This window comes from Rhodofomes roseus (assembly GCF_022264815.1).
Source record: "Rhodofomes roseus strain CIRM-BRFM 1785 chromosome Unknown C8Q71scaffold_2, whole genome shotgun sequence".
In the NCBI taxonomy this organism is placed as follows: Eukaryota; Fungi; Basidiomycota; class Agaricomycetes; order Polyporales; family Fomitopsidaceae; genus Rhodofomes; species Rhodofomes roseus.
The window spans coordinates 71,208-98,757 of record NW_025952958.1 but is presented as its reverse complement, the minus strand read 5'-3'; the positions used below and the strand labels follow the sequence as shown (position 1 = coordinate 98,757).

General features: G+C 56.9%; 10 protein-coding genes across 10 annotated transcripts; 6 read left to right on the top strand and 4 right to left on the bottom strand.

Moving 5' to 3' along the window:
* Window positions 1–760: 760 nt before the first annotated feature.
* C8Q71DRAFT_903458 (uncharacterized protein) lies at window positions 761–3,029 on the bottom strand (the record flags this gene model as incomplete). The annotated part of the gene is made up of 4 exons (XM_047928821.1): window positions 2,844–3,029; window positions 2,721–2,787; window positions 996–2,667; window positions 761–835 (listed from the first exon to the last, which is right to left on the bottom strand). The coding sequence occupies exons 3-4, from the start codon at window positions 2,589–2,591 to the stop codon at window positions 761–763; spliced, it is 1,671 nt and encodes a 556-aa protein (XP_047783393.1). The 5' UTR covers window positions 2,592–2,667; window positions 2,721–2,787; window positions 2,844–3,029.
* Window positions 3,030–3,113: 84 nt separating this feature from the next.
* Window positions 3,114–5,727, top strand: C8Q71DRAFT_732456 (uncharacterized protein). Its single transcript, XM_047922262.1, has 11 exons — window positions 3,114–3,323; window positions 3,376–3,615; window positions 3,670–3,760; window positions 3,814–4,040; window positions 4,099–4,137; window positions 4,196–4,225; window positions 4,282–4,338; window positions 4,387–4,498; window positions 4,553–4,884; window positions 4,935–5,068; window positions 5,123–5,727. Exons 1-11 carry the CDS (start codon window positions 3,255–3,257, stop codon window positions 5,418–5,420), a joined length of 1,629 nt encoding a protein of 542 aa, XP_047783392.1. The 5' UTR covers window positions 3,114–3,254; the 3' UTR covers window positions 5,421–5,727.
* An 82-nt stretch (window positions 5,728–5,809) lies between these two features.
* On the top strand, window positions 5,810–7,193 carry C8Q71DRAFT_732450 (uncharacterized protein). The gene is made up of 4 exons (XM_047922261.1): window positions 5,810–6,042; window positions 6,094–6,156; window positions 6,216–6,380; window positions 6,434–7,193. Exons 1-4 carry the CDS (start codon window positions 5,875–5,877, stop codon window positions 6,743–6,745), a joined length of 708 nt encoding a protein of 235 aa, XP_047783391.1. The 5' UTR covers window positions 5,810–5,874; the 3' UTR covers window positions 6,746–7,193.
* A 1,475-nt stretch (window positions 7,194–8,668) lies between these two features.
* On the top strand, window positions 8,669–9,586 carry C8Q71DRAFT_199328 (uncharacterized protein). The gene is made up of 5 exons (XM_047916943.1): window positions 8,669–8,768; window positions 8,835–9,042; window positions 9,106–9,191; window positions 9,259–9,346; window positions 9,412–9,586. Exons 2-5 carry the CDS (start codon window positions 8,942–8,944, stop codon window positions 9,476–9,478), a joined length of 342 nt encoding a protein of 113 aa, XP_047783390.1. The 5' UTR covers window positions 8,669–8,768; window positions 8,835–8,941; the 3' UTR covers window positions 9,479–9,586.
* A 1,027-nt stretch (window positions 9,587–10,613) lies between these two features.
* C8Q71DRAFT_199308 (uncharacterized protein) lies at window positions 10,614–14,135 on the top strand. Its single transcript, XM_047916942.1, has 4 exons — window positions 10,614–11,149; window positions 11,210–11,277; window positions 11,338–13,247; window positions 13,300–14,135. The coding sequence occupies exons 1-4, from the start codon at window positions 10,844–10,846 to the stop codon at window positions 14,088–14,090; spliced, it is 3,075 nt and encodes a 1,024-aa protein (XP_047783389.1). The 5' UTR covers window positions 10,614–10,843; the 3' UTR covers window positions 14,091–14,135.
* A 435-nt stretch (window positions 14,136–14,570) lies between these two features.
* Window positions 14,571–19,472, top strand: C8Q71DRAFT_827010 (uncharacterized protein). Its single transcript, XM_047926309.1, has 7 exons — window positions 14,571–15,014; window positions 15,066–16,395; window positions 16,451–16,841; window positions 16,897–17,346; window positions 17,399–17,604; window positions 17,656–17,882; window positions 17,934–19,472. Exons 1-7 carry the CDS (start codon window positions 14,923–14,925, stop codon window positions 19,066–19,068), a joined length of 3,831 nt encoding a protein of 1,276 aa, XP_047783388.1. The 5' UTR covers window positions 14,571–14,922; the 3' UTR covers window positions 19,069–19,472.
* A 59-nt stretch (window positions 19,473–19,531) lies between these two features.
* Window positions 19,532–20,534, bottom strand: C8Q71DRAFT_199266 (uncharacterized protein). Its single transcript, XM_047916940.1, has 2 exons — window positions 19,634–20,534; window positions 19,532–19,580 (listed from the first exon to the last, which is right to left on the bottom strand). Exon 1 carries the CDS (start codon window positions 20,264–20,266, stop codon window positions 19,667–19,669), a length of 600 nt encoding a protein of 199 aa, XP_047783387.1. The 5' UTR covers window positions 20,267–20,534; the 3' UTR covers window positions 19,532–19,580; window positions 19,634–19,666.
* A 7-nt stretch (window positions 20,535–20,541) lies between these two features.
* Window positions 20,542–21,709, bottom strand: C8Q71DRAFT_199300 (uncharacterized protein). Its single transcript, XM_047916941.1, has 2 exons — window positions 20,831–21,709; window positions 20,542–20,780 (listed from the first exon to the last, which is right to left on the bottom strand). Exon 1 carries the CDS (start codon window positions 21,542–21,544, stop codon window positions 20,867–20,869), a length of 678 nt encoding a protein of 225 aa, XP_047783386.1. The 5' UTR covers window positions 21,545–21,709; the 3' UTR covers window positions 20,542–20,780; window positions 20,831–20,866.
* A 1,996-nt stretch (window positions 21,710–23,705) lies between these two features.
* C8Q71DRAFT_689185 (uncharacterized protein) lies at window positions 23,706–23,885 on the bottom strand (the record flags this gene model as incomplete). Its single annotated transcript, XM_047919843.1, has 1 exon — window positions 23,706–23,885. A coding segment is annotated over one exon (180 nt), but the record flags the coding sequence as incomplete, so codon positions are not given.
* A 1,578-nt stretch (window positions 23,886–25,463) lies between these two features.
* Window positions 25,464–27,486, top strand: C8Q71DRAFT_732425 (uncharacterized protein). The gene is made up of 7 exons (XM_047922260.1): window positions 25,464–25,574; window positions 25,646–25,949; window positions 26,014–26,140; window positions 26,194–26,324; window positions 26,386–26,516; window positions 26,571–26,580; window positions 26,636–27,486. Exons 2-7 carry the CDS (start codon window positions 25,697–25,699, stop codon window positions 27,412–27,414), a joined length of 1,431 nt encoding a protein of 476 aa, XP_047783384.1. The 5' UTR covers window positions 25,464–25,574; window positions 25,646–25,696; the 3' UTR covers window positions 27,415–27,486.
* The last annotated feature ends 64 nt before the right edge of the window (window positions 27,487–27,550 follow it).

The following is a 27,550-nucleotide window of genomic DNA, read 5'->3' as shown; positions in this document are numbered from 1 at the left end:
GCGTTTCCAAAGGCAGAAAGCCAGTATCTGTCAGTTTCGTGCCACCTACAACATGAGAAGTTCAGCAAATGCATATTGGTCGCAAGTCAACTGGAGCTTACACTGAGCTTCGTGGGTTGCGGATGGTAGGTAAGTATGCGCTTGGTAGGCGCTCGGTCCAACGAATCGATGCCTGTCACTGTCAGTGTTTGGTCAGTGTTTGCGCATGGAGGCGTGCACAGTGACCCGTGACGCCGTGACGGTGCGTGCGCCCGCGTGTGGGCCCGGGCCGGTGCCCTCCTCTACCGTAGCCTACTACAAACTGCTAGCGAGACAATCGACCGACCCTCCAAAAAGGTCGTATTTGCGGTCTGCCGATGGGAGACTAACTCGCGGAGGAGAAGGGGGAGGAGGAGTGTCGCTCTGAGTGACTACACGCACGTACCCACAGATTGCCCACAGAGACCATCTTCTACGTAAATAATGGGCGCAGGGTATCACATAATTATGCCTGTCAAGAGCATCATATCGATATGAAATCTCGGGCTTTCATTCAAAGTGTTTAAATACGGTTGTCGTCGTCTCAGGAAGCTAGCTGCAGCCCTGAACGACACCAGATTTTTCATGCAGTCCGTCCTCAAATGCCATTGCAGAGCCTCCGCGACGCAGTGGTCTATAGGAAGCGATTGGCTGGATGGTGAGTAGAGGTACAAGACGGCGCGAGCAGGGTGACCTGAACGAATTAACCATCCTAATTGGCAAAGATACTCGACGTTACACACTACTCAAACAGCGCCCGCTTGGATTGTTCGGCCCCAGCGAATGGTAGCTTGCATGGCGCAAAGTGGTGGTACAACTGATAGTCATAGTGAGTGAATCATTGCGACTGTGTTGCAGTCAAAATCGAGAAAAAGAAGTGCGTAGGCCTGCCCGATCAATCGACGACCTTCCTTCGAATTCAGTGTTACTGAGCGTAACGTAAGCCAACGTCACAGATAGGATGGCTGCAAACATACCTGCCAATAAAACAGGGAGTTCCCGCCGTCAGAAAAACCGAACACGTCTACAAGACCCCTCAACTGCTCCTTGACAGCGGCATCCACAATGGACTCATGAGAGCCGATAAAGTGCAATTCCCTCAGTCGCGAACCCCGCATACTCCTGTATTGCAGGAGGTCGAGGACCTCCTTGGCGGTCTCGACAAGGTCCAACGGGACGATGCGGAGAATCTTGAGCTCCACGCATACCACACCACCTGAGGTCGCGACGGTTCCCCGGAGAGCAGCCAGAACTGGGAAGACGCTGTATTCGTGGATCACTCGGAGCTCCTGCAGAAGAGGATATCGGCAGAGCAATTCTAGATAAGTAGGTGCATCCAGTCCATCGTTCCAGGTAGGATCGAGGGACAGGAAAGTGAGGGGTGACGATGCCAATGGCTCCGTAATTTGACGCATGGCCAGAGCCGTCTGCCCCGGGCGCGTTGGCAGATTTGGGACTGTGAGCCGCAACAGAGGCTCGCCTGAGCCATCCGGTGTCGACCAAGCATATAATTTGATGTCTAGCATCCCCATAACATGCATGGATTGGGTAGACGAGACGAGAGTGTCAAAAGTAGACATCTGTCTGACTACCGCAATGGTGGATGCCACCACCGATGGTATTCGGGAAACGGAGTTCACAGTCAATGTGATGCGCGTCGTCTGAGGAAACACCATTCGTTGGAAGATGACGGACATGCAGTCGAGGTCGAGCCGCAGCTTGAGAGTGCGCAGATTACACATAACCTGGCGTCGATGTACCCTCCCCTCATCCGAACTGTCTTCAGGTTCGAATGCAGGCGGCTGCAGCGAAAGACGCGTCTGCTCCAGGGAAAGGAATTCGAGATTTGGACAGTTCTTCATGAGGGAGAGCCATCCTGCAAGGTCTTCCACCGGAGTCGAAAGCTCGAGACGGTTTAGACTGGTGAGAGGAGTGCTCACACGCAAGCGAACGTTCTCCATCCAGATCCTCCGAAGTTGGGAACACTGCGAAGGTAGATACAAGCCGACCTCACTCCTGAATGAACGAATCGTCATTTCCAGCGTATCCAAAATCGTCATCGAGTTCAACCTAGGCGCAATCCGCGACAGCTCGTATTTTCCTGTTCGGGATTCGAGGCGTAGAGAAGCTATCCGGTGGTCTTCAGCATACAGGAGTCGCATCGCCAAATTGAAAGCATCTTGATCGATGTTGACATGCAGCAAGGCATCTCGGGAGCGTTGCATGCACATCTCTGCCGCGTCGATACGCCGGGTACGGTGATGTATATCGAACCTGATGGCAGCCCATAGAAGCGGAGCGTTCAGGGCAATGACGCGCCATCGTTGGCATACATGTGTCGCTCTGATCAACTGCTTCAAGTCGAGATTGGACGTCCCGGGGTGGACGTAGCGGAGGATCTCGACAAGCAGCTCGTCAGGGAGCTGGTTGATGCTAGTCGTGGAATTGAGGACCACGCAAAGTCTCTTCATCCGCAGTTGACTATCTTCAATGATTCGACGCGCCTCGTCGGCCACACGGTTCGCTTTGTCGATCTCGCATTCGGCCCACGAGCGCGTTTCGTCTCTGGACATGCTAACCACGGCGGCCAGTTCATCGGTATCGACCGCATGCGTGGTTGGGACGCGATCCGTCCTGCATTCATGAACTCTTATGGTATGGATTTCAGTTTCGTCTCACAGGTAAGAAGGCAGTAGACATACAGAATCACGCCGGGTGTCGGGCTGTCGCACAAATCGTCTGCCGGATGGCGAACGATAAGTTGAGGCACTGTGACGGCACGAGCTTCAGTACGTCTCTCCCGAAGTCACTGCTTGCGGACATACCGGTAGTTCCGAGGGTCTTTGCAGATGTCGACGGCGTTAGACACGGGCTGCTCGCAGTGCTTGTGGATGGCAAGGTGCGGCAGCACTGTTGCTGGTAGTTGCCTCCGCGTGCGTTCCAACAGGAAAAGCGGCAGAGTTCACGTTGTGGACCGTCTGGACGGCAGCAACACGACGCAGAGCGGAGACTCAGATGGATGGAGAGCTGAACCAGTTCGACTGTGACGATTGATCTGGGGTGCCTCGATCGAGATCCGGAAAGTGATCTCACCCGTCCTTTGCGCGACTCGACTGGCTTGCATCTCTTCACTCGCCCGGGGCACTGGCAGCGGTCGTGCAGTCTTCGTCCTTGTCAGTCAAACGACTTGCATCTCTCTCTTTGGCCACATAGTATCTGCATCTGCACCCCCTGCAATGGCGGATGAAGACACCACACGCCTTTGCGAACAAATTATCCGCTCGCATTTCGGGCCATTAACTGCAGTAAGTCACATATGCACAGCGACCCAATGCGCCCAACGCTCACGCCTGCCAGAAAGTGGCCTCCGTTCTGCTCTGCCGCGGACGCATGCCCTTGCCACACATCATCCGCTTCTCCGGGCTCAAGCCGCGCACCGTGCGCGCCGCGATCCTTGTGCTCGTGCAGCACAACGTACTCTGGCACGCGCAGTCCGACGACGAGGGCGAGGTCCTCGAGTTCAACATCGACGAGTGCCTCACGCGCCTGCGCTTCGGGCGGTACGTCTGGCAGACCGAGCAGCTCTTCGGGAAGGCGGTGCGGTGTTTCGCTGTCGAGACGTGTGCAGGGTAATTCACGCTCCTTCTACAGGCCGCGGAAATCGTTCAGCTGATCTTGGACCATGGCAAGCTGCGCCCGCCAGACATCATCTCGCGTCTAGCCATCTACGACCCAGTGAAAGGTCAGTCCACTTCATGATCCCTCGTTGGTCACTGCTGTTGACGCATAATCCAGCACGGGCCAAGTACTCGCAAGCACTACATAAGCTTGTCGATGACCATTACCTCAGACCGTCTACCGTCCTGTCTCATCTCTCACCCCGCGATAAGCGCATCCGGTATGAGGCCGAAGAGAAGGCGAAGATCTCAGGCTTCCCCACCGCGAAGGAACTGAAGCAGATGAAGGAGACGGCAGAGATTCGGATAAAGCGGGAGGAGGAAGAGGCAGAGCAGATTGGCATGGTATGTCATTGCAGTCCCTGTGACTCAAACATGCAACATAATACGTATAGCTTTGTAGAAACGTAAAGCGAAGGACCAGTCGGGGCGGTCGTCGAAGGTAGGCTTCCGTGCTATCTATCGATAGGTGTCTCAAACTCACTGACGAGACACGCTAGCGGAAAGCCGTGGAAGAGGATGAAGTCGACGTGCGTCCCCCTGTGTACCATCTTCGTATCACGAACTGAATCGTGCCTGCCTGCAGGACGAAGTCTACTTCCGTATCAACTCTGAGAAGCTGAACATTCATATTCGAAATAAGGTAATGTTGATTGGGTTCCCATCCGGACCTATCTGACGATGACCGTAGTTGGTAGAGACCGCGGCAACAGAACGGTTCAATGAGTGCGCAGGGCTGGTCGTGCGCGCCACGCTCAAAGCCACAGAAGCAAAGCAAAGAAGGCTCACGGACATCCGCACAGGTACCACCTATCTATCCACACCTCACACTCTATGTTCATCTCCATGACGTCTAGATCCGACATCCATCGCCAACATTGCAATGCAGCTATCTGACGACGACGACCTGTCTGCCGGGCTAGTCCTGCCCTCATCCAAAAAGCCCAACACCATTACCCTCCTCAAGGATTACCTGGGCATTCTCGCGTCCGCAGATAACCCAACACCAGCAGGCCGAGCAGCATCCTTCGTCTCGCTGAGCGGATCCAAGGTACAGGTAGAGTTTGAGATCGTCGGCAGGCGCCTCAGGCGACGCGTCTTGGAGGCTGTCACGCGGGAGAGGCACGGGGACGACGGCGTTAGGGTTGTCCGACTGCTCTTGGACACAGGGAAGATGGACGAGAAGCAGGTGCGTGCGCTGCTATAGGACGGCGGCCGCGGCTCATGACGAGGGCGCAGATCTCCAAAATCGGCATGATGGCGAACAAGGACGTCCGCCCGCTGCTGTCCGCAATGTCAGCGAACTCGATTATCAGCCTGCAAGAGGTGCCAAAGAGTGCGGATCGAAATCCGACGCGTATGTTTTATCTATGGTGCGGTGGTTCAGTGTGCACGATTGGTATACAGACTCACAAGGCGGCACGCAGGTATGTCGACCTCCAAAAAGCCTATGCTACTATCCTGGACAATCTCTACAAAACGCTATACAACATCAGCATGCGACGACAAGCAGAGGAGGAGGACCCAGCGGTAAAGCCTGTGCTAGAGAAGCGGCAACGCAGCGATGTTAGTCAGGATGAGGAGCGGTTGCTGACGCGCAACGAGCGGGAGACGATCGCGCAGTGGGAGAAGAAGAGGGAGAAGCTGACGGTGCTGGAAATGCGGGTGGAAGAGGCTGTGTTTATCCTGAGAGACCTCGCGCCGCTGGGCAGCAATGAAGAATGACAGGCGCGCTTTGGACCTGGACGTCGCGTTAACCGTCCTCGTGGATGACTGAGTGATTCTTGTCTGCATACACGCGGTGGGTCCTCTCGCGAGACGTTGCACGAGCTCAACACGCGTGGAGAATGAAGGCACTTGGGTGCGCGACGGCCAGCCATCGCCGCCAACGGCGACCGAGGCGAGGAGGGAAGGTGCGGGGGCAGGGAGGGTGAGTGCCCGAGCACAGGACACACCCCGAGACGCACGGACCAGGCGAGGTGGCTCCCGCCCAGGCGCGTGTGCGCGAAATAAGGTTCGCATTCAACAAGACGCGTCTCGACACGCACGTGACCCGCGACGCGTCCCAACTATAAAGAGCGCGGGTCGCGCGTGTGCCACCCACATTTCCCCTAGCCGCAACTCTAGTCCCTCCCCGCCCCGCACCCCCTTAACCCTAAACCGACTACCTATTCTTGCGATGGCTGTTGCTAAGACTACTACGAGGTCGAGTACCACTAAGCCCAGGGCTGCCAAGTCCAAGGACGTTAAGCCGAAGGAGACTAAGGCGAAGGTGCCCAAGGCAGCGGCTGGCAAGGAGAAGGCCCCTTCTGGCGCCGCTCACCCTTCGTTCAAGGAGATGATCAAGGTGAGCTCCTTTATCGTGTATGCTGACGTGTCGTTGACTGTTGTCGCGTAGGAATGTATCGTTGACCACAAGGAGGAAGCCCGCACAGGTGTGTCGCGTGCAACTATCAAGAAGGTATGCAACCATATATGGTACCAAGCCACATCCTGTCCTCACCTATGACTGCCATGTAGTACATCAGCGAGAAGTACAAGCTTGACCTCGAGAACAATGCTTTGAACGCGTCGCATCTTAACCGCGCTATCGCATCTGGCGAGAAGGAGGGTATCTTCGCCCTCCCCAAGGGACCTTCTGGCAAGGTCAAGCTCGCACCCAAGAACAAGCCCGCCGCCAACGAGGTTAGTGTTTCATCGCGTCGTCTCAACATCCATTCATCGACGTGTCGTTGTAGAACGCACATCCCGCTGGCGAGAAGCCAACTAAGGAGAAGGCCGACAAGGTCACCAAGCCCGCCGCGGCTGCTAAGCCTCTCAAGAAATCCGTTGCAAAGGCTGACACCGTGAAGAAGACCAAGGCTGCAGCAGCACCCGCAAAGAAGTCTGTCAAGGCTACTGACGCGGCCAAGAAATCGACGACAAAGGCTGTTGCCGCACCCTCGAAGCGGATGAAGAAGGATGCCCCCGCGAAGAAGGTCACCAGCACGAAGGCAAACGCCAAGAAGGTTCGTGCTTCTCGTGTTCACTGTGTTATGCAGGATTGTTGATCGTTGTCGATTGTCCGCTAGCCCGCTGCGAAGGCGGCAGCAGCCAAGGCGACGGATAAGCCAAAGTCCACCGTGAGCGCTAAGCCCCGGTCGAGAGCTAAGAAGGTCTGTCTCCATTGTCCTCCGTACGCAGCGATGCGCTGACTGTTGTCCTCCACAGCCGGAGTCGAACGTCGTGTAAGCGATGGATGGTCCTCGCGTGTCGTCTCTTTGGTCTATATTATTAGTTTCTGTTATACCTTATCTCTACCCTGGTCTCGTCGCCTAGTGTCACTGGTCTGTACGAGTATGCGTGTATGAAGAGTTACTTGGTCTTTGTCGTGCTCCCATCAGTTCTAGTCATGTCCGTTCGAATCTATGCCCTATCGCATCTTACACAAGCCACTTACAGCGAGCGACGTGTGTGTGCAGTGTAACATTGTAGCTTTTCCCTTGAGTTTGAAGGTGTTGAAGCTTTGAATTCTGTAAGACGAATGTGCCTATCCTCCGGCGAAGACCGTGATAAGCGCTCTCTACAGCGCTCCTCCCGGGTGGCAAGTTGTTCGCATGCGGCATGTGCAGGTAGATCGGACTCGCTCAGTGCCCATAGGTGTTTGAGTCTTGGGTGGTCACCCAGTTTCAAGGATCGTTGCTGGTAGGGCGGGAGGTTTTGGAGGCTGAAGGGTGGCGATGGATCCGGACTGAGTGCGCGACAAACCAGCCAGCATATCCACTCGCGCCATGTCGGCGTCGCGCGCAATGAAGTCGAGACGACGAGCAGTGAGTAATGACTCGTTGGCCTCCTCCGCTCACCTATTACAGCAATGCTTGATGCTTTACGTTCAACATCGCGACCCTCGCGGTGGACAACCAAGTAGACGGTACAGTCTGAGCGAGTGAAGGCGAGGGGCGAACTAGTGGGGGATCCCTCACTGACAAGACTCGCCAACACATCGTTGGCAATCACAGTCCATCGAGAGCTCCGCGAAGAAATCAGAACTATATATTTGGGATACCTGAATACATGCTACAAGGACGTGCGCATTGCAGCTCGAGCGACCGATCGCCAGTACAGAATAGAAGCGCTTGTGTCTTTGGTTTCGTATCCACGATTTGGATCATCCATGCTAATCGCATGCATTGTGTGCATATCATCCGGGATTCCAAATGGTGCGAGAGCATACGAGCGTAGTCCACGATGAGATCAGGCATTGAGCATAGACTGATGGACCGCGAACTGTACAAAGGTCGTCCAGGAGAGACGCGGAGCACAGCAATGCGTGAGTTCGTCGACGGGGCTTCATACGTTGCTTACGAGCGCATCGTCTCTCGCGCGGTGGTACTCGCAGCCCGTCCCAGCAGCAAGCTTCAGCACTCAGGAGCAACACCCTAGCTCCTAGCACGCACAAAGGGCTACAGCAGAGAGCCAAACATGAGCTTCCAAGCGACAGGGAACGAGAACACCAGGCGCCGACAGGCGACAGCAACAGCGGCAGCAAGCAGCAGGCAGGGAGAGCAACCCATCATCAGCGAGGAGAGGCTTCAAGCCGTCACCGACGAACCTCGGAGGGCCATCCATCGCAATCTTCGCTCCATCGTCGCAATTTGGCAGCGATACGAGAGGTTATTCAAGGACGTACAGGCCAAGTACGACAACTTGTCTTGTACATGAGGGAAGAGATGGTGGTCAATTGAGCCGTAATGGTAGTATGTACATTACAAGACGAGTGGGGGAGAGTGTGCTCACAGAAATATAAATGTCTCATTGCACCAACATTGCACACCATCGGGGGATCATGAACGTTCACCCGCACATGCAGAACACGAGCAAGGTTAGCACGCCAGCACTGGCGGCACTTCGAGTACTTGATCGACGACCGAAATGGAAACTGTATAACTCACTTAGTAAGTTGGTATACGGGACTTAAGTAGAAGCGCACGTGCCACGACGCTGCTCTCATCGTCCAGCTTCTCGTCGCCCTCCCTGCTTTCGACGATCTCTGAAAAGAACATGCGTGTCTCTATCGCAGAACTACTTGGCAAGGTACGGGTAACGACTTACGAGCGTAAAGAGCGACACAGCGAGCTCGTACTAACGCGTACTGTGCAGGAGACGTCGCGTCCACCCCGTCGCAGGCTGGGACGAATCCATCTAGGAGGAATCCCGTACGCCTATCATTATGGGCTGCAAGGTCACATATAGGGCCACTCCTATGAATGAATATCAGGAACCGTCTCCGTTTTGCGCTGGGTTTTGCGGGATGTCGCGTTGTTTGCGCTACGATTCGGCGACAAAGAGTGCAGGCCACGGGCCACAGGTAAGCAAGCGTCCTGCGTACACGATCCAAACGATCGAGTAGTTAACGAAAGCTGTCTTACAGAAAGAACTCGGCGTTGTCTGACTCGCGATTGGGTAGATGGTGTGGGGCTGCGTTGATTTTACCTCTCGAGGTTGCTGAGTGCGTCGGTAAGTCGACGGCTCGAATTGGCCTCCCATTCTGGCTGGACTGATATATGAACCGTCCACGCGTTAGACTGTGACTTGAGAGAGCGAGCCGAAGTGGTGGAGTCGGCGAGGACGGCGGCGACGTGTCGTCGGCTCAATGGACGCCATGGGCGCAGGTACGCAAACGTTCTCTGTAAGTGGTCTGAACGATGTTTTTACTCACGAAAGACGCTCTGTATAGTGGACATATGCTTGTCTCATTGACGACACGGCAAAGTCTCACGAGCTTCGAAGCTCCCTGTCGTTAGAGCGGCAAGATACGTTGGTATGTCGGCACTTTGTGTTCGCCTATTCGACACCGGAATCAGTAAGGCTGAGTAGATTTTTAGCCGTGTTGCACTTCAAATCCTGGTCGCTGCCCTCGGTAATATCGATCACACATTGCCGATGCGAGGGTCCGCTCTGCTCCGTAAGGCTCGTAAGTCGTAGTTGTGAGAAGCATCCCGCTCTGACGCTAATCTCTCATGTGCGGTCTTGAGGTCCACGAATATTGGGATGAACTCTTGGAAGTCCAAGTTGTGCTTGGATGCCTGTGTGGCATGCATCACTTGTAATTCGAAGTCACACTACCCGATTTCGTCCTTGATAACCGGCCCATCTAGGTCATGTCAGAGGCGGCGTTTGTATTTGCGTGAGGATGTGCACCCTCAGGTATGTCACAAGCTTTGACACACAAAAGCACTGGCTCACTCGGCGCACACCTGCCGCGCAGATTTCGCCCCGAGCGCTCTCAGCACAGGTTATTCTCAAAAGCTATCCCGTTGGCGACGAGGACATCCACTCTGGGGTGCTCGATTGCGCGCGTTTGATGGGGGCCAAGACCGCGTATTCCACGTCATTCTACACCGGCCTGGGGAACGTCTGGGGATGCTGCCTCGTAGGAAGATACCGATTCACCGCATCGCAACAGCCACCATGGCGTCATGGAGGTGACTATTGTCTCGACGCCCCTGTTCGCCCCTCCGCCGGAGACGCAGGGGCGAGACAAGACGGCGGGGAGGGATGAAGACGCTGGTCTCCGCAGGACAATGGGACGCCTGAGTCGGGACTAGCCCTGACACGCTTCAGGTCATCGGGGTTCAATTCACGTGACGCATGCGCGTCGCGTCATGATCGGGAGAATTTGTCGGTCCTTGCCCGTCACGGTGGCGCAGACGCCCGGTCTGGACGAGCCGTTATCGTGAGTCGCAGCGCGTCGGCCGACTGACCGTCCGCGTTGGATAGCTCGGAAGGGCCTGCTCTGGGCAGCAGGGGAGGGTGCTGCGCGCGCAGGTGTGGCTGTGCGAGTGGCGCAGTGGGTGGCGGGGACGCGTCGGGCGGGGAGAAGCGGAGGCTAGAGGCGTGACGCGTGACGGGGATCTCGATGGGAGCCGCGGCCATCAAGCGCGACTATTTTGGTAAGCGTGGCACGGTTACCGCCAGGGTCATGCCGCGTCCGTACAACCTCACAAAGCGCGTGCTCTTCTCGCTCGCCTTCCTTTCTCCCCGACTACCAACTCCTCTCGCCTCAAGCCTCCTCCCTTCGCCCGTCCCTCCCTCCTGCCTCTTCTGCCCTGCTTCCCTCGCTGGCCGACCCCTCCTGCACCGTACCCACATTTAATGGTCTGCACCACATGGTCGCGCCCGCCACAGTCTCACCCCCGCAGCCCCAGGCATCCGCCAACCACCACTATGGCACGCGCATCCGTTCAAACTCGGTCATCAAGCCCTCCATCCGTCTCCGCCATTCTGCGGCCTCTGCGGCACCCCCTCCGAGGCGCATCAAGCCCGCGCCAGTGTCCAAGTCCAAGCACGCGCCCGTGACTCCCGATGTGCCACCGCCGGACTGTCCACCTTTCCCCCCGGACCATGTTATGTTACATCATGACGACGCGAACAGCAAGGTCTTCATGGCCATAGGGCGTTCGTTCATGTCTGTCGTATGTCGTCCTACCGCTCATGCTGGGTTAACTGTGTATCTGAACTAGCCATCATGACAGAATAATCGCGCTATGACTATCAAGGACCTTGCTGAGATGACTATGAAGTACGGTATAATGTGCCAAAAGTGCGTCACCCCTTGGTCTCGTGTTGTGCCTGTATTCACAACGTGCATGTGCCCGGGCAGCGTGTCCGCCGCAGGCCAAGCTATCACCACCTATATCCGGAACCACCTTCAGCGCTGCGAAGTTCAACAGGACCACCCATTGCTTCTCCGACACGTTCTCTCTGGTACAGCATCCGATGATGATCTTCTGCCTGCCCTGCACTCCCGCACGGGTGGCGCACCTTGTTCGCTCAGCCCGTCCGACACCAGAATTACGAACTTTAGGCGCGGAACCATGGTTTGGTACCTGAGCAGGGCCGCCGGCGCGCCGTGCCCGTTCGCCAGGTGCGGGATTCGCTTGTGCGACTACACTGAGAGCGGCAAGGTTGGCAGCTTTCCAACCCACAGCCACGAGAAGAAGCGCGAGAAAGATCGTCTCCGCCGTTCGGAGCAATGTGGCCAGAAGCGGAAGCGCTTGTTACGCAGCGCGTTTGCTGATAAAGGATCAGACTCGGATTCTATGAGCGAGGAAGAGAAGCGGCCCCCAAAGGTGAAACTCACGTTGCGCCTTCGACCACTCCGCGCGTCTAGTTCTGGGGCCTCGTTGCCGGCATCTCCCTCGCCGCAAGATGAAGAAGCCTCTGCATGTCAATCGCAGTCGCACTCGCCCCCGGAGATCATTGACCTTTCCAAGGACGACTCTGACCTTGACTCGTCGGACTCCGAAGAGAACTCAGACGACGACGATTCGATGTCGGTGGATTCTTCATTGTCCTCTGACGCCGACGAAGAGATGTCACCTGCACCTGCCCTGGGCGGCGATGCGCTATCACCTTCCGCATATGGCGCGCACCCAACCTTCTCCTCAGCCTCCCCAGACGTTTATCGACGCTCGCCTTCTGCGTCTCCTCCACCAGACAGTGAAGACGAAGAGGACGACTATCACGACAGTATGACGAACTTCCGCCGTTACTCGCTGGATCGCTATTCATCCTGGGATGACGAAGACGAGGACGAGATGAGTCTCGATGACAACTTCTGGGACATCGCCAACGACGCGGAGACGCAGTGGGATAGCCCTGGCCCGCGATCACCTTCCGCCCAGTTCGAGGACAGTATCTTCGTCAAGGAAGAGCCGAGCGATCTCAGTGGCATTCTCGATGCTTGGGATGACCTCGACGCCAAGGGCGACCTCCGGGTCGTCGACGTCGTGCTCCGAGCCGCAGCCGGCCTTGACGCGGGTTTTGTCAAGCCGAAACTCGAGGAGATCGACCGATGGGAGCTGTCACATTTCGCCAGCACTAGCTCGGATAGCTTCACGACAACCCCGATAGACGACGGTACCAGCGATATCAAGGAGGAAGAAGTCGAGAGCGGCGTCTCGTTCCTGACACGGGGGATGCGAACCCCTACCCCTGACTGTGCCTCACTACCTCCGTCGCCGATTTCGCCCATCTCACCGTCCCCTCTTCCGTCGACGTCTTTCGTGGCAGAGCGCCGGGACAGCCACCTCATATGGCGCGACGCCGAGCTCCTAGGTCCGGACAGTCTCAAGCCGCATGATCTCGCTGAGGGCGACTGGCGAGAAGGCCGGAGGAGCAGCGATATCGCGTCACCCGTTGCCGAACAAACTGAGCCAACGGCTTTGGCCTCAACGGGCGCGTCGGGTGGTGCCTCTCCCCAGGGTCAGCAGGCACGTGTGGGGCCGCTACCACCGCGTTTGGACTTGACTGCGCCTGGCAGGCGGGAACAAGGTTATCTTGTTCCGGATCTGTCTTCCCCGTCCCTGCTCTCGTCGTTGACTTCGCTGACGATCCACACTCCCACGTCCCCCGAGGCGCCCAAGGCTGCTTCCCCATTGTCCTCCTCGCTTCAAGCTCCTGGGCTCGCTGCGCAGCATGCCTCGTTGCGGCCTGCTCAGGACGAAGAGCCTAGAATCATTCATACATGCCAACCATGCGATCCTCCCATCGTTGCCACGCAGCTGGAAGGTGCGTAATCGCAGCATGTGTGTTGGAATGGAAGCTTATTGCGTGTGAACAGGCGTTAGTGTATATCAGATGACACTTGGGTCATCTCTAATCTCCCGAAGGGTCGACACCGGTTTCGTTCAAGTCGATCCTCTCCTGAAACAGCTCGGGCTTTCATCCTCGTCCTCGCCGTTCCCGAACGCTATCTCCATAACGAAGGGCTCGCCGCAGGTGTGCGGTATCTGGTTACCGCTGGCCGCAGCGCGCGACCTGTGCAAGGATCATTCCGCGATGTCCATCTTTCTGGCTGATGAGCTGCCAGATCGCTTCCCCTCAACTCTCCAGGAGCTTACCCGACATGCGCACCCGTTCAGCAGATGGCCGGGCTCGTTTGGGCAACACTTCAAGTCGACCATCGAGGCGAAGCGCCAGTCGCTCTCGGCGCACCGTCTCGACTTCGGTGCTGAGGATCAAGACATGTCACACTGGGAGAGCGAGGAGCACTTGATCTCGGTGCAGTCTGCGTTCGCGCTGACGCATGCGATCCTCCCGACGCCCGCGACGTCCCTGGAGGAGCACCTGGTGCCTGGGCTGCCGCTCAGCCCTGCCGAGGAGAAGATGTTCAGGGAGCTGTGCTCTGATCCAGAGTGGGAATCGCCCACGCCCCCTCCGGAAAGCGCCGCTCTGGACCATGCAGAAGCGGCGGTCGAGGTTCCTCCTGCCGAGGCTTCTGCGAGCGGGAAAGGGAAGGAGCCACCGGGCCAGGACCGGCCACTGCGTCGGTCGAAGCGGGTCGCGGACGCCATTGCGAACCGGTCCAGGACGCGCTCGAGCAAGAGGGGCTCGCGTAGCTCGCTCTCTTGAATGTGTGCGTCGGCACACAGTGCATGCACAGAGGTGCTGCACCAGGTCTCGTTTCTTTCTCCCTCTTGTCGCGCGTTGCTTTTGCGTTACTTATTGTCTTCGTTTTCCGACTCGAGTGTCTCCGTGGCTTCGTTCTCCAGTGTGATATTGTGTTAGAAGTGTATCCCTACTGTCTGTTTTCCGCCGTCCGTGTCTTCCCCTCGCGTTCCGCTGCTCGCACCCTTTCGGCGTGCGTGAGCAGCCGGTGCTGCTTCGTGATTGGGGCAGCGAACCGACATCATTCATTCGGGCTGCTTCTGATTGACGGGCGAGCGGACGCCGAGCGATACCCTGCTCGCTGCGCTGGACAATGACCGAGTACGATAGAGGGACCCCCCACTCAGTATAGTGCTAAGCTCGTGTAGTATATGTTGGTATGATATGAATATATGGTGCCTATGCGTGTACTCTGGCGGACGAGCTCGAGGACTTGTCCGTGGGCGACTGCCGTTGGGCGCGTGACTGGGCGAACAAGAGCCGCGCGGCTATAGAAGAGCGGAGTTTGGCGTGGTCGCAGGCTCTGCTGAGTGCTCGTCGAGTCCCTCGCTCCCAACGACCTTCACCCTACTTAGTCCCTCCTATTTACCGGAGTCTCCCTACTCTAGTAGTCCTGGGCAGTCCTTGTCCACAAAATTCCCCAAAATTCACCCTATAACGACCTATAAGCCTTGCTCATAGTTACCCACGTCGACTGGCCGACCGGGCTCGCCCCTTTCGCTCTTGCTTACCTGCATAGCCTGCCCAGCTCTCAACATTCAGTAATTCCTAATACCCATCCTTTCCTGCGGCCAACATGTCCCTATCCGCCAACGACAACGGATTCTCTGCCAGGGTCAACTCGGGCAAGACCCCGCCCCCTGCGCCCTCAGCTGCTTTCGCGAAAAGGTGTGTAGCCCCCCCTGCTGCTTTTTCCTACCATTTGACATTGTTTTTCAGAGCGAGGGAGCTCGAAGCGGAACAGGGGATAGGTGCTAGATACAGGCCCCCCGCGCTGCGCGCCTTGGCCTCCGGCGGCTCACCTCCTAATAACGACCTATCTTCGTCTACGAACACCGCAGGCGACACCGGCCCCCTGTCGCCGACCAACTACCCTGCGGGCTTTAGGAGGGCGAGGGCGGGGACCTTGCCCTCCAACGTCCAGCTCGCTGCCCAGCGCTTCGCCGCGGCTTCGAGCACGCTGAGCAGCTCGACGGCGGCTGCCGCCGCCTCTGCGTCGACGGACTCGTTTTCCGAGCAGCTCCAGCGACAGAGCCTTGCACCGCCCGCATCGGCGGCACCCGTGCGACCCGGTTTACGTCACTCGGCCTCAGTGGCTTCTTCTGTGGCTTCCTCTGCATTGGGTGAGCGGAACAGCCGCCTCCGCTCTGGCTCGCTCACCCTCCCCTCGGGCGGCCTGTCCAACGCATTCGGCTCGTCCCTGTTCTCATCCTCTTGGATGCCGAGCCGCAACGGAGGCTTACCCGTGCTAGACGATCTGCGCTCTGTCACCTCCATGGACTCGGGCGCCGATGATTTCGATGTCCACACGCTGGATTATCTGGGTCTTGACGAGACCATGCGTCACCCGCCAGCTGCAACTATCTCAGAGCTGCGCAACCAGGCTCAAGCTGCGATCGCGGGCAATCTAGCTGCTAACCCGGCTAGACTTCGTGCTACCACAGTGTCGAACCCGTACAGGCCATCTGCGGGCTCTTCAATGCTCCCTACCCCCGGTGCGGAGGAGGAAGAGGAACTTTACGACGAACGGATGTATGGTAGGCATGGTCTCAATGCCTATCAGGACACGGAGGACGACTACCTATCGGCCGCGTACATGCCGAAGGGCTTCAAGCAGAGCGACCACCTCTCCGTCGGCCTTGGCTCACGTCCCCGCGCTATTTCGGTGGGCAATCTCGACGACACGACGCGTGCCCTCCAAGCCCGTCGTCAGGCTGCTGCTGAGGCGCAAGCCGCATACAATGATCTGCACATCCAGACGGGCCTCGGTGGCATCCTCCGCGCTGACAAGGGGGGTGCTCGCGGCGGAATATCTCCCTCCGTCCATTTCCCGAATGGCGAACTATCCAGAAGCAACTCGTACCTTGCCGCTCCGTCGTCGAACCAGAACCGTGCTACGTCGCCGAAATCGGAGGGGTCTTCCCAGATGCAGACTCCCACCCGCTCGCTCTGGATTGGCAACCTCGATAACTCGGTGACCAGCGAACAGCTCATTCACGTGTTCGCCCCCTATGGAGCCATTGAGTCTCTCAGGTTGCTCCCTGAGAAGGTATGCATCTTCCTATATCATATCCGTTCTCACCGCGCTAACCTTGTCCCAACAGGAATGCGGGTTCGTGAACTTTGTCGACCAGGCGGACGCGATCCGCGCCAAGGAGGACGTCCTGAACCGCCTGGGCGGAGACATCGGCATGCCGAACGGGCAGACCGTCCGCATTGGCTTCGGCAAGGCTGACAGTGCGCCGGTCGCTCCTGCCAAGGGCACGAACCTGAACAGCCCGTCAGCCACATCGCCTGGCGGTGTGCTCGGCAAGGCAGGGGGCAACAACATAGGTCTGGCGGGGATGGACGCGCAGCTGCAATCCACCCCGACGAGAGCGCTGTGGATTGGGTCGATTCCCTCGACCACTACGCCCGCGACTATTCTGAGTGTGTTCAGCCCGTATGGTCCCATTGAGTCTGCGAGGGTTCTCACGCACAAGAACTGCGGCTTCAGTATGTCTCTTTCTGTGTCTTCAGGAGTATTTCGAGACTGACATTGGTGCACCAGTCAACTTCGAGCGCCTTGACGATGCAGTGCGTGCTCGCAAGGCTCTCAACGGCCGTGATGTGCTGGGCAGTGACGTGGGCGCCATCCGTATCGGCTTTGCCAAGGTGCCCGTTAAGAACGGTTCAGACGGCACCGGCGGCCAAGACGAAGGAAACGGCCTCAACGTCCAGGGCGTCGGCGACCTGAGCGTCGGTGCGACGATCCATGCACTGCGCAACATCAAGGGCGCGACGACCATCCCCGTCGACCAGCAGGTCCTCAGTGGCGCAGTGGAGAACTACCGCTCGAACCTGCTGTTGAGCTTGATCGCCTCTGGCGCGCATGCCGGTGCCCTTGACTCCGCTGGCAAGCCCGCTGGATGGCCGGCTGCGGTTACGGAGCAGCAAATGGTCATGAGGGAACTCAGCGGCGGGAGCCCCGACGCGGAGGCCGACATCCAGGCCCTAGCGGGTAAGTCGTAGGTTACCCAGGTAAAGGACAGTACTGACTATCTTGCGCGTAGACTTCCGCCCTCCGATGATGTATTACACGACGATTCCGCTCGTATCTGAGAGGCCTCACAACAGACGATGGGATGCATCGAAGCTGCGTGAGCTCCGCAAAAGGCTCGACACGAGCACGATCTCCACGGAGGAGATCGACAACGTTGCTGCCGACTTCCTCGACGGCGAGATCGTCGATCTTGCTTCTGACTGGCTCGGTAACACGGTGAGTGGAACTAACTCACGTCGGTTCATCAATACTGATGAGTATCCATAGGTCGTGCAAAAACTGTTCGAGAAGTGCTCGCCTGCTCCTCGCCTGGCCATGTTGGAGCGCCTGTGCCCACATCTTGCTATGATTGGTATACACAAGAACGGTACTTGGGCCGCGCAGAAGATCATCGAGTGCGTGCAGACCCCAGAGGAAGTGGCTCTCGTCACGCAGAACCTGAGACCCTATGTTCCGCCACTCTTGTTGGACCAGTTCGGTAACTACGTCGTACAGTGAGTATCCGAATGTGTGCGCCCTGTATCGACATACTGATTGTAGAGTAGGTGCTGCTTGCGCTTCGGTGCGCCCGCCACGGACTTCTTGTTCGACGCGATGGTCGATCGTCTTTGGGAGATCGCTCAAGGGCGCTTCGGTGCACGTAGCATGCGTGCATGTCTCGAGAGCAGCCACATCACCATCAGCCAGCAGCGCCGCATCGCTACGGCGGTCATCCTCAACTCGATCCCATTAGCGACGAACCCGAACGGTGCCCTGCTCTTGACGTGGCTCCTGGATACCTCGAATTTCCCGTCTAGGTACAACCTGCTTGCTCCTCGCTTCACGCCGCACCTCTCGCACCTGTGCACGCACAAACTCGCGTCGCTCACTGTGCTCAGGATTGTCAACCAGAAGGTCGAGCCGGAGGCGTCCACCCAGATCGTTGAGGCTCTCTTCTCGTCTCCTGGCGATCATGTCCTGACCGACGTGCTCGGCGACCAAGTCAACGGCGTCGCTGTCGTCCACAAGATCTTGACGAGTCCCTTCGTCGATCCGGTTCAGCGCCCGAGTTACGTCGAAGCTACCAAGCGGGTGCTGATTGAGCTCAAGGTCATCGCTACCCAAGCCTATCGTCGTCTCATAGAGGAAGTCGGACTGCCTGTCCCCAATCTCCAGCCGACCTATACCACGAACGCTCCACAGCCCAACAGCAAGAACAAGTACACTGTGCAGAGCAACTACGCCGTGCCAGGGCTGCCCGCTGGCTATCCTTCCAACGACCAGAGCCTTGCGTCCATGATGGCCGCACTTCAGATGGGTGGGCAGAATGCTGCTTCGGGCCCGCCGCGCCTGCAGATCGACCCTGGCTACAGTCAGGCCCCTACTGGAGGACGTGGTCGCGCCTCGAACCCTGCGTCGGCGTTTTCGCCGTCGACCGACCCCTTCAACCCATTCGCGATGCGCACGCCTGACATCGCAAGCCCCAGGGGTAATGTCCCTCGCCGCAACGGCGGCATGCCGTCGGCTACCACGCCGTCCGCTATTCCATACGGCTCGCAATCGCCGAGCCTTACTCCCAACATGATGGGCATGAGCCAGCCCTCCTACAATGGCATGGCTTCCCCGCCGGTCCCTCCGCATCTCTACCAAGCGTACATGTACCAGATGTATCAACAGCAAAACCCTCCCTTCCACGCTTAGAGCACCAGCTATCCGCACCGCTATCGTTTTTGACGACTACATGACGATCTGTACCCGGGCCAAGTAGGTTCGAGGCATGAGGATACTCGTTTGTTTCTTCCGTTTCGCGTGCTGCTTCTCTCTTCGTATATATACAGATCATACGACGGGCTTGCCAGTTGTCTCCGGACTCGATACCCTCCCTGGCATCGCAGTCGGTATGCTCTCACACTCGTTGCTCATTTACGAAAGGTCACAAAAGTCGGACATGGTCCTGTTCGGGTGGCGTCGCTACTGACGCCATGAGGGGCGCATGGTTGGTTGTTCTCGCACTCTCTCGGTTTCTCTCACTCAATGTACAAGTATGGGAAGGCTGTAAAGTATGGCCGCATATCAATATCATATAGACCAAGCTGCATTACATCGCTGAGTGGCAATACGACCAGCGCGACGAGTACATCTAACGTTACAGAGACTGAACAGAAAACAGTTATCGTGTATTATGGCCTATTTTAACACAGGGAAACTGGTGACTGACGTCGACAATCAGTGGATGGTGCGCTATGTAGTGCGTAAAGCGACTCACTGTGGTACCTTTTCTTGACTAACCAGAATCTCTCTATGTGGCTCGCCTTCGGGGCCGCGTGCGAACGCGACGATGGTTCGTGACAATCACGGCCTGGATAGCGTTTTTCACCACCCGGCGGATGATGTCAGCCGCAATTTGAAGTAAAAGCGACCCGACGACACCAGCGAGGCCAGCTTGGACGACGTCGAGATGGCGCGTCCCACCATAGCCGTCCTCCTCGTATTCGAGCGCCGCGGCTCCGACCATTCCCTGCACGGCGCAGAAGCACAGGCTAATGAAGAGACCTTTCCTGGTGAACAATCCCCATAGGATTTCCTTCATCGGCGGGGCGTAAATGGTGAGTCGGATATGCCTCTTGAAGACGACGCAGTTGGCGAACGACCAGAAGAGCACGCATATGAAACCCGCGCTAGCAATGATGCCTGCACCCAGCAACCCGATGCGTGCGGTCTGGTTTAGGTTGGCGGTGGCATAGGCTTCTCCGTGCGGGCTCGGCAGGAAGCATAGGACGTAGGATCCTACAGCGATGGGTAGACCGAGGACTAAGGCGCTGGTTGAGCGGACGACGCGGCAACCGATGAGCAAGGCGTGCTCCTTTGGAGTCTGTGACACGCTGGAGAATATCTGCATGGCGTGGAGCGGCGACCCTCAACGACCCGCCAGGGAGCCTTTTATGTGAGTACAAAGCTGTTACATTGTCTCGAGTGATTGCAGCCACTTGGCATCCTGTCCGAGTCACTACACCTTTCATTGTCCCTCCAACTACGTGCGGATCCGCGAGAGCAAAGAGCGTTGCCACGTTACGTAGGCCTGCCCGCAAGCTAAACTTGCAGGGCTGGTGCAGCAGTCTTTCGCTGGCTTGATGGGCAAGAACAACAGGTTCTGCAGCCATTGAAGCAGATAGTTTGATGATGGCTCCTGTTCGTGTCGCCTTTGCTCGTGTAAGTCTGGTCTACGTTGCACTCGTTATCACGCCCCACTTCCGCTAAGTAGCATCTCAACGATTACGACAAATCCATCTGATGATACAGGTACAAATTTGAAGAGTGCTAAGGAGAACGACGATCATGGCACGGCAAGTGGCACGGAATCCTACTATGTCTGACGCCGGAGGAACCAACACTGGCACGGCTGGTCAACGAATCTCAGTAAGCTGTAGTGACGAAACGATATCGTGTGGCGACGCTGACTCACTGGAATAGGTTGACTTTCCTTGACTGGCCATTGTCCTCAGCTTGACTGGGCCTTCCTTCGGGGTTCGCTATTGCAAACGCGACGAGGGTTTGTAGTACCAGCCACGGCTTTGACAGCTCCGATCATCATCCGGCGGATGATATCGAGAACAACTTGAATCAAAAGCGAACCGACGACGCCAGCGAGGCCAGCTTGGACGAGGTCGAGACGTCCCGTCTGAATCCCACGTTTGCGGCCTTCCTCCCCGTATTCGAGCGCCGCCGCGCCGGCCATTCCCTGCACGGCGCAGAAGCACTGGGTGATGAAGAGACCCTTCCTGGTGAACAGTCCCAGCAGGATTTCCTTCATCGGAGGGGCGTAAATGGTGAGTCGAATGTGCCTCTGGAAGAAGACGCAGTTGGTGAACGACAGGAACAGCACGTATATGAACACCGCGCCAGCGATAATGCCTGCACCCAGCCACCCGATGCGCGCGGTCTGGTCCAGGTTGGCGCTGGCGTAGGCTTCTCCGTGGGGGCTCGGGAGGAGGCATAGGACGTAGGATCCCAGAGCGATGGGCACGCTCAGGACGAGGGCGCTGGACGAGCGGACGACGCGGAAAGCAACGAGCATGGCGTGCTCCTCTGGAGTGTGCGACACCCTGGAGAATATCTGCATGGCGGGGAAGCGGCGACTCTCAGCGACTCGCCAGGGAGCTATTAAGTACTCAGACATTGCATTGTCTCGAGTGACTGCGGCCACTAGTACATATTCCGCTGCAGTGGCATCTTGTCTGAGTCACTACCCGTTCCATTGTCTTTCCAACAACGAACTGATCCGCGAGAGCAAAGGAGTGCCACATTACGTAGGCCTATCCGACCGTAGATCTCAAAGACAAATATGATTCGTGACCGACGCGACGCTGTGTCCCGCCTTGGAGATTCTTCCCATTGCATCTCGTCAACCTAGTGTAAGTAAGGTCATCCACACTCACAGCAGGCGAGACGAAGGACCAGTAGACATATGCATATTAGGTTTGAGTTATGATACACCATAATCCGCATGCTACGTGCTTCACACGTGTACAAGAACAGGCAAGTGCCAGAAGCAGTCCGGATGAAGACGAAGTGAGACAATAATGATACAGAGAAACGGGGACAAGGCACGACCTGACGACTTGCCCGCCCTCATCCACACAGTCCAAGACAGCCCCTCTTCCTCCATGGAACGACCGCTGTAAAAATCAGTAACATCACGTATGAGACAGGAAACGACCTGAAGCTGTATCTGCAAAACGTCAGTACGGAACACACTTAGACTTGTCCTTCCCGTCGTGGGGCCCATCTTGATCTTGAGGCAAGCGTGTAACTTGATTCGCGCGGGCGTAAATCGTGCAACGACCCATCGCGCTTGGCTTCTAGATGCGGAAGCTGGCAGGCCGCCCGCACCGATGTGCAAACCTTCGCAACAGAAGTGTCGGCACAGAGGAGGCGAGGACGAGCCCTCCGCGAAGAGCTGCGTATCGTGCAGGTCGTGCATGCCGACGCGCGCGACAAGCTCCCCTCAAGATCATTGTATGCGCGCCTTTTTGACGTCTACGAGATATGATGAGCGGGTAATCCTTGCAGAATGTGGGTGGCGACATACCTGGCGAGCTCTGAGGGTTGCTGCCCTCATCCTCGTCTTCGTCAACATCAACCTCATCGTGCCCCCTCTTCGACGACCTACTTGAGGAAGATACAGTCCTCGACAGATCATGCTCTGCGCCAGGAAGAGCAGCAGAGATGTCTTCCGGGGATTCGAACATCCACTCCTCGTCTACGGCGTCTGCACGGGATGCGACGTCTAGAACACGATGAGCTGATGCGGCCCCTTGGAAAGACAACAAACTCACCGTGATCCTTTAGCAGTGCAACCGTCGGCTCATCGTCATATTCTTCAAAATCATCGTCAATAGTTACAGCGGCGGGATTCTCAGGATCTAGAAGCGGGTCGATGAAGTCAGGTTGAGATGGACAACGAGCAACGACCTATACATACCATTATCTTGTGTTGGGCCAGACTGGTCAGTACGAAGGGTCTCACCCGCATCGGTGTATCCGTCCTCATCGCGTTGTTCTGTTAAAATCCGATCAGAGATCAGCAACCCCCAACATCTGCAAACGACCTGACTCACCGGCATCATACTGATCAGCAGGCAAGGTAGTGAAGTCGCTGCTTAGGAAAGCGGGTGTTTCGAGCAGGTCGATGCCCTCGGACGGCACAGGGTTCGCGTCGTCGAGATCGGTAGCCGTCTCATCCTTGAAGGCCTGGCTCTCTTCGGGGTCCCCCTCTTCCTCCCCCCCGAGGTCCTCCGGCAGATCCTCGCCGAACTGCTGCTCGTCGTCCTCGGGCGCGACATCCTTCTCATCGACGTAGTCGCCGCCCTCCTCCGCATCTGCGTACCGATGAATCTCGTCTGCGTCGAGAACGTCGCCGCCCGCATTCAGAGCATTCTCGTCAACGTACTCCTGGACCTCTTCACTTTCGTATGGTGCGTCCTCCTCTCGTGCTTCCTCCTGTGCGCCTTCGTATTCGTCCTGTTCTGGCTCTTGAACCCCTTGCGTATCTCCTTGTGGCTCTTCTCGTGGGCTCTTGGGGACCTGGGTATCGACAGCTTCATTCTCACCCGTGTTTTGATATTCATGCGACGTAGCCTCCTGTTCGCCGGTGTCTTCTCCCTGGGCGGTTTCCTGTACTTCTTGTTCCTGTCTGTGCTCTGTTCCGTCGGCATTATTGTGCGACTGGGCTTCGTGCGTAAAAACAGTTCCTTCTGGTAACCGTTGTCAGATAAAATGAAAGTGACGTGCAAGGTCAACATACCTTCACCACGGTGTTCAGACGCTAGTTCACTCTCATAGGCTTGCTCTTCCTCGACTGCGAGGTCTAACCGGGCGATCTGGTCACGTAGGGCGTTATAACGAGATATGAAGCGGGGCATGACCCGCAGCTCAAGCCGTAAAGGCCCAGTGAGATCAGCACCGTCGTGCAATACGTTGAGGTCATGTAGAGTCACTTCATGTACGTGGACATTATCCTATGGCGGACCCGCATTAGCATCGTGGATCACATCAGTGGACTGAATGCGTACCTCTGATACGATAAGTTGCAGATCATATGCGTCGAGGACGAGCTCGTCACGTTCGAGATCGTACACGTTCTTGATGTGCTCCTCCTGTCGGAGCGCATCGAAGACAACAGAAAGCGCCTCGTAGTAGAGAGTTGGGCGATGATGCAGTAGCAACAGCAGAGCGCGTTCAGCTACGCTGCTCGTAGAGGGACTTTGCGAGCCTGGGCTGCGCACAGGCTGGTTAAACAGACAGCATTCCAAGGGATTCGAGGCCGAGGAGACAGTGAGGAGAACCGCGGGCGGCGGGTCGATGTAAACGCCTTCAGATATCTCATGAGGATCGGCCCCGAGGATGTTCTCGGCAGTCGTGGTCGCGTGCACGCCGAGAGCATTTGCAGGATGCTCCACAGGCGGTTCCTCCACCTCGTACGGGTCTACGGTATGATCATCGGCTTGCTCGGTCGGCAACGACGCAGACGGCAGAGGGGATGGGAGACGGTCAGCTTGCTGAGGGGTCGAAGAGCCATCACCTATGTCCTTGTTCTCAGCACCATCAAATTGCTCTTGGACAACGACATGATGAGAGGCGTCTCCAGCGTCGGCGGTGTTCGCCGTGGCCTGCGTTTCGCGTTGCTCGACCACATCGGCTGCTGCTGACTCCTCCCCGGGTAAGTGTACGCCGGCTCCGTTCATGAGTGCGATTTGCGTCACAACGCTGTCCGGAACCTGTTCGAGGTCTTGGGCAATGGAGCTTGCAGGTTCGTCGGACGGCTGCGCGTCCGACATCGGCGCAGTTGCTGCAGAGCCATATTCGACGGTCTGCGGCAGCATCGGGTGCTCGACGACCTCGCCCAGGCGCACTTCTTGGGCTGAACCTGCGAACGGTCCAAACGATGCCAGAGACAAGCCGCGTTCGTAGGTCGGGTCTACCTCGGAGCGAAAGTGAGGAACAGAGAGCGTAGACACACCGGGCGGTGGTGAGGCCTGGCGTGAGACATCCACGAGGTCGATGTCGACCACTTCCGCGTCGTTATCCCTTCCATACTCCCGCTCGTCCGCCATCTCATACTCGGTGATTTCATCATCGTGGTCCGCCATTTCAATCTCGACGCTCTGATCAGTGTGGTAAGGCTGGAAGCCCGCGTTGGTGCCTTCATCGGCCATGGTCGCCTCGACGGAGAACCAGGGTTCAGACGGCCCGTTTCCGGTGTACATCGGTATGTCTCCATCGCCGGAGTCGAACATCTGAGTGTCAAAAGTGTCCATGAGTGCCGTTGTCGACATAGATAGAGGTAAGAGGAAAATGGCGACGGGAGAAGGTAAGTGTCGAATATTGAGAAGCGAGAGCAAAGCGCGGCACGACGCACACGCGTGTTTAGGGCAGGCCCCATACTGCGCCACAACGGGCCACTTATGCGCCCTACTGACGTCTTACTTATGGCCCTAATTAACACCTCAATTGGTGTACATACTGTACCATAGACATAGACTACAGAACGAGAACGACCGCGACCCATTACTACTTACCTTTCCAGACGTTACTCTTACCAGTACAGCCCCGAACTGGACGACGACCTGGGTGGCGCGTTTCAACGCCCACTACTCACATGCTTGCTTGTAGCGGTTAATAAATGCCGCAGTTCAGAGATCATCATCGTATGCATCATCGTTTGGTGTACTGTGCATCTAGTCTAAAAGAGGAATTGACACGGTTGCTACAACTTAAGATCTTGCCGCAATGTTGGTCGGCACCTATACCACTGCAGCTGCTTCACAGGATGCTCCTTCATGCATCTCCCGCGGCGTCGGACGATACCTCGCAGACGGTGAAGATATATGCTGGGAAGTTGTTTGACTCCATAAATCTCCAGCTACTAGAGAACCGGGTCATAAGCGTTTCTCCGGATTCTGGGCTTGTACTGGACGTCAGCTCTTTCTCGCGTGAGGATCGCATCGCCTGGGATGACCCCCAAGTGGTCGACTTGAGACACGCGACAGTCCTCCCAGGACTTGTCGATGTTCATGTGCATTGTACGTACCATGCCGAGCTGAACGTGGTGAAGGAGACTGACATTGGATCCGTTCATTCGTCTAGTCTTCTTGCATACATACTCCGAGACGAGGTGGGATGATCAAGTCAGCAAGGAAAGCGTGGTAGAGCGTACTATCCGTGCAACTATCCATTCCAAGCGCACATTGATGGCTGGCTACACCGCCGTACGGTAAGCCTTCTGGTTAGCATGCCACTATAGCCACGTAGATAACCTGTGTGCAGAGACTTGGGCACAGAGGGTGCCGGAGATGCAGACATCCATCTGCGCAAATGCATGGCGGGTCCAAATCCCATCATCCCCGGTCCTCGTTACTTCACTGCCAACCGAGCAATCGTCGCGACTGGGTTCTATGGTTAGTCCTAATTGCGGCGGCTCCACCCTTCGCTGCGTTCTCACAGCATGGCACCACTTAGGCCCGAAGAGTACCATACACCTCAACCAGGAAGGCATCGAAGGCATTACCGGTGCTGAGGTTGTTGACGGAGAAGTTGAATGCATGAAGGCCGTGCGCAGGCAAATCGGCGCCGGGGCCGACTGGATCAAGGTGAGTCATTATTTGGTAGGTTAACCCGACAAGCAGCTACTCACAAGCCCCCAGGTCTATGCCGGTATGCCTCATGCACATCCCAATATTTTTCTTTGATCTCAGACAGAGGGACACAGAATATCGCCCCCGAACACGAATTCGCGACGTCTCGTACATCCTGCCATCCATCTCTATCGCCACATTCAACGAGAAGGAACTGGACGCCTTGATCACCACCGCCAACAGGCTCGGAGTCAAAGTCGCAGCGCACTCGTCGCACTGGCGGACCCGCCTCGCCGACAAGCCAAACCTGCCGAGCGGACCAGGTTTCCACTCTATCGAACACGGCGGGGACATCACATTCGACGACGAGACCATCGCCGCCCTCCGCGAGAACTCCACAGATCGCCTCAGCACGTTCTGGGTGCCCACCCTCTCGATATTCTACACGGAGGGCAACAATGGCCAGAGCGAAGTGTGGAAAATGGCCGCGCGGAATTTCGCGAAGGCGCTGCAATACGGGATCGACAACATCGCGTGCGGCGGAGATACTGGTCCATTCCCGCATGGCGACAACTCGCTCGAGATGAAGCTTATGGTGCGCCTCGGTGCCGAGTGGCGCAAGGTGCTGGGCTGGTGTACCTACGGCGGCTGGAAGTGCATCCGCAGTATGCGATGGGAGGGAAAGGAGGGCGCAGCGCGGTTGACTCGAGTCGGCAGCTTACAGGAGGACCAAAGGTTGGTGGGCGACAATGAGGTGCCCTTTGGTGTGATCAGGCGTGGGTTTGCCGCGGACATTATAGCTACAACTGGGGACCTTGCGACGAGCTTCGAGCGTGCTGTGGACAAATCGTCCATAACCTTCGTGATGAAAGGCGGAAAGATCTACAAGAGGGACGGAAAAGGGCTGGTGTAAAGCGCCATGACTATCTCCCTGTAGTACATAGTGTATTCGGTGAATTCATTATAACACTCAAGGTCTCAATTACTTGGGTTGCTACTCAAGCATCGCGCGCATGTCATGATCCCCGCACGTAAGACCCCCTTGTAGC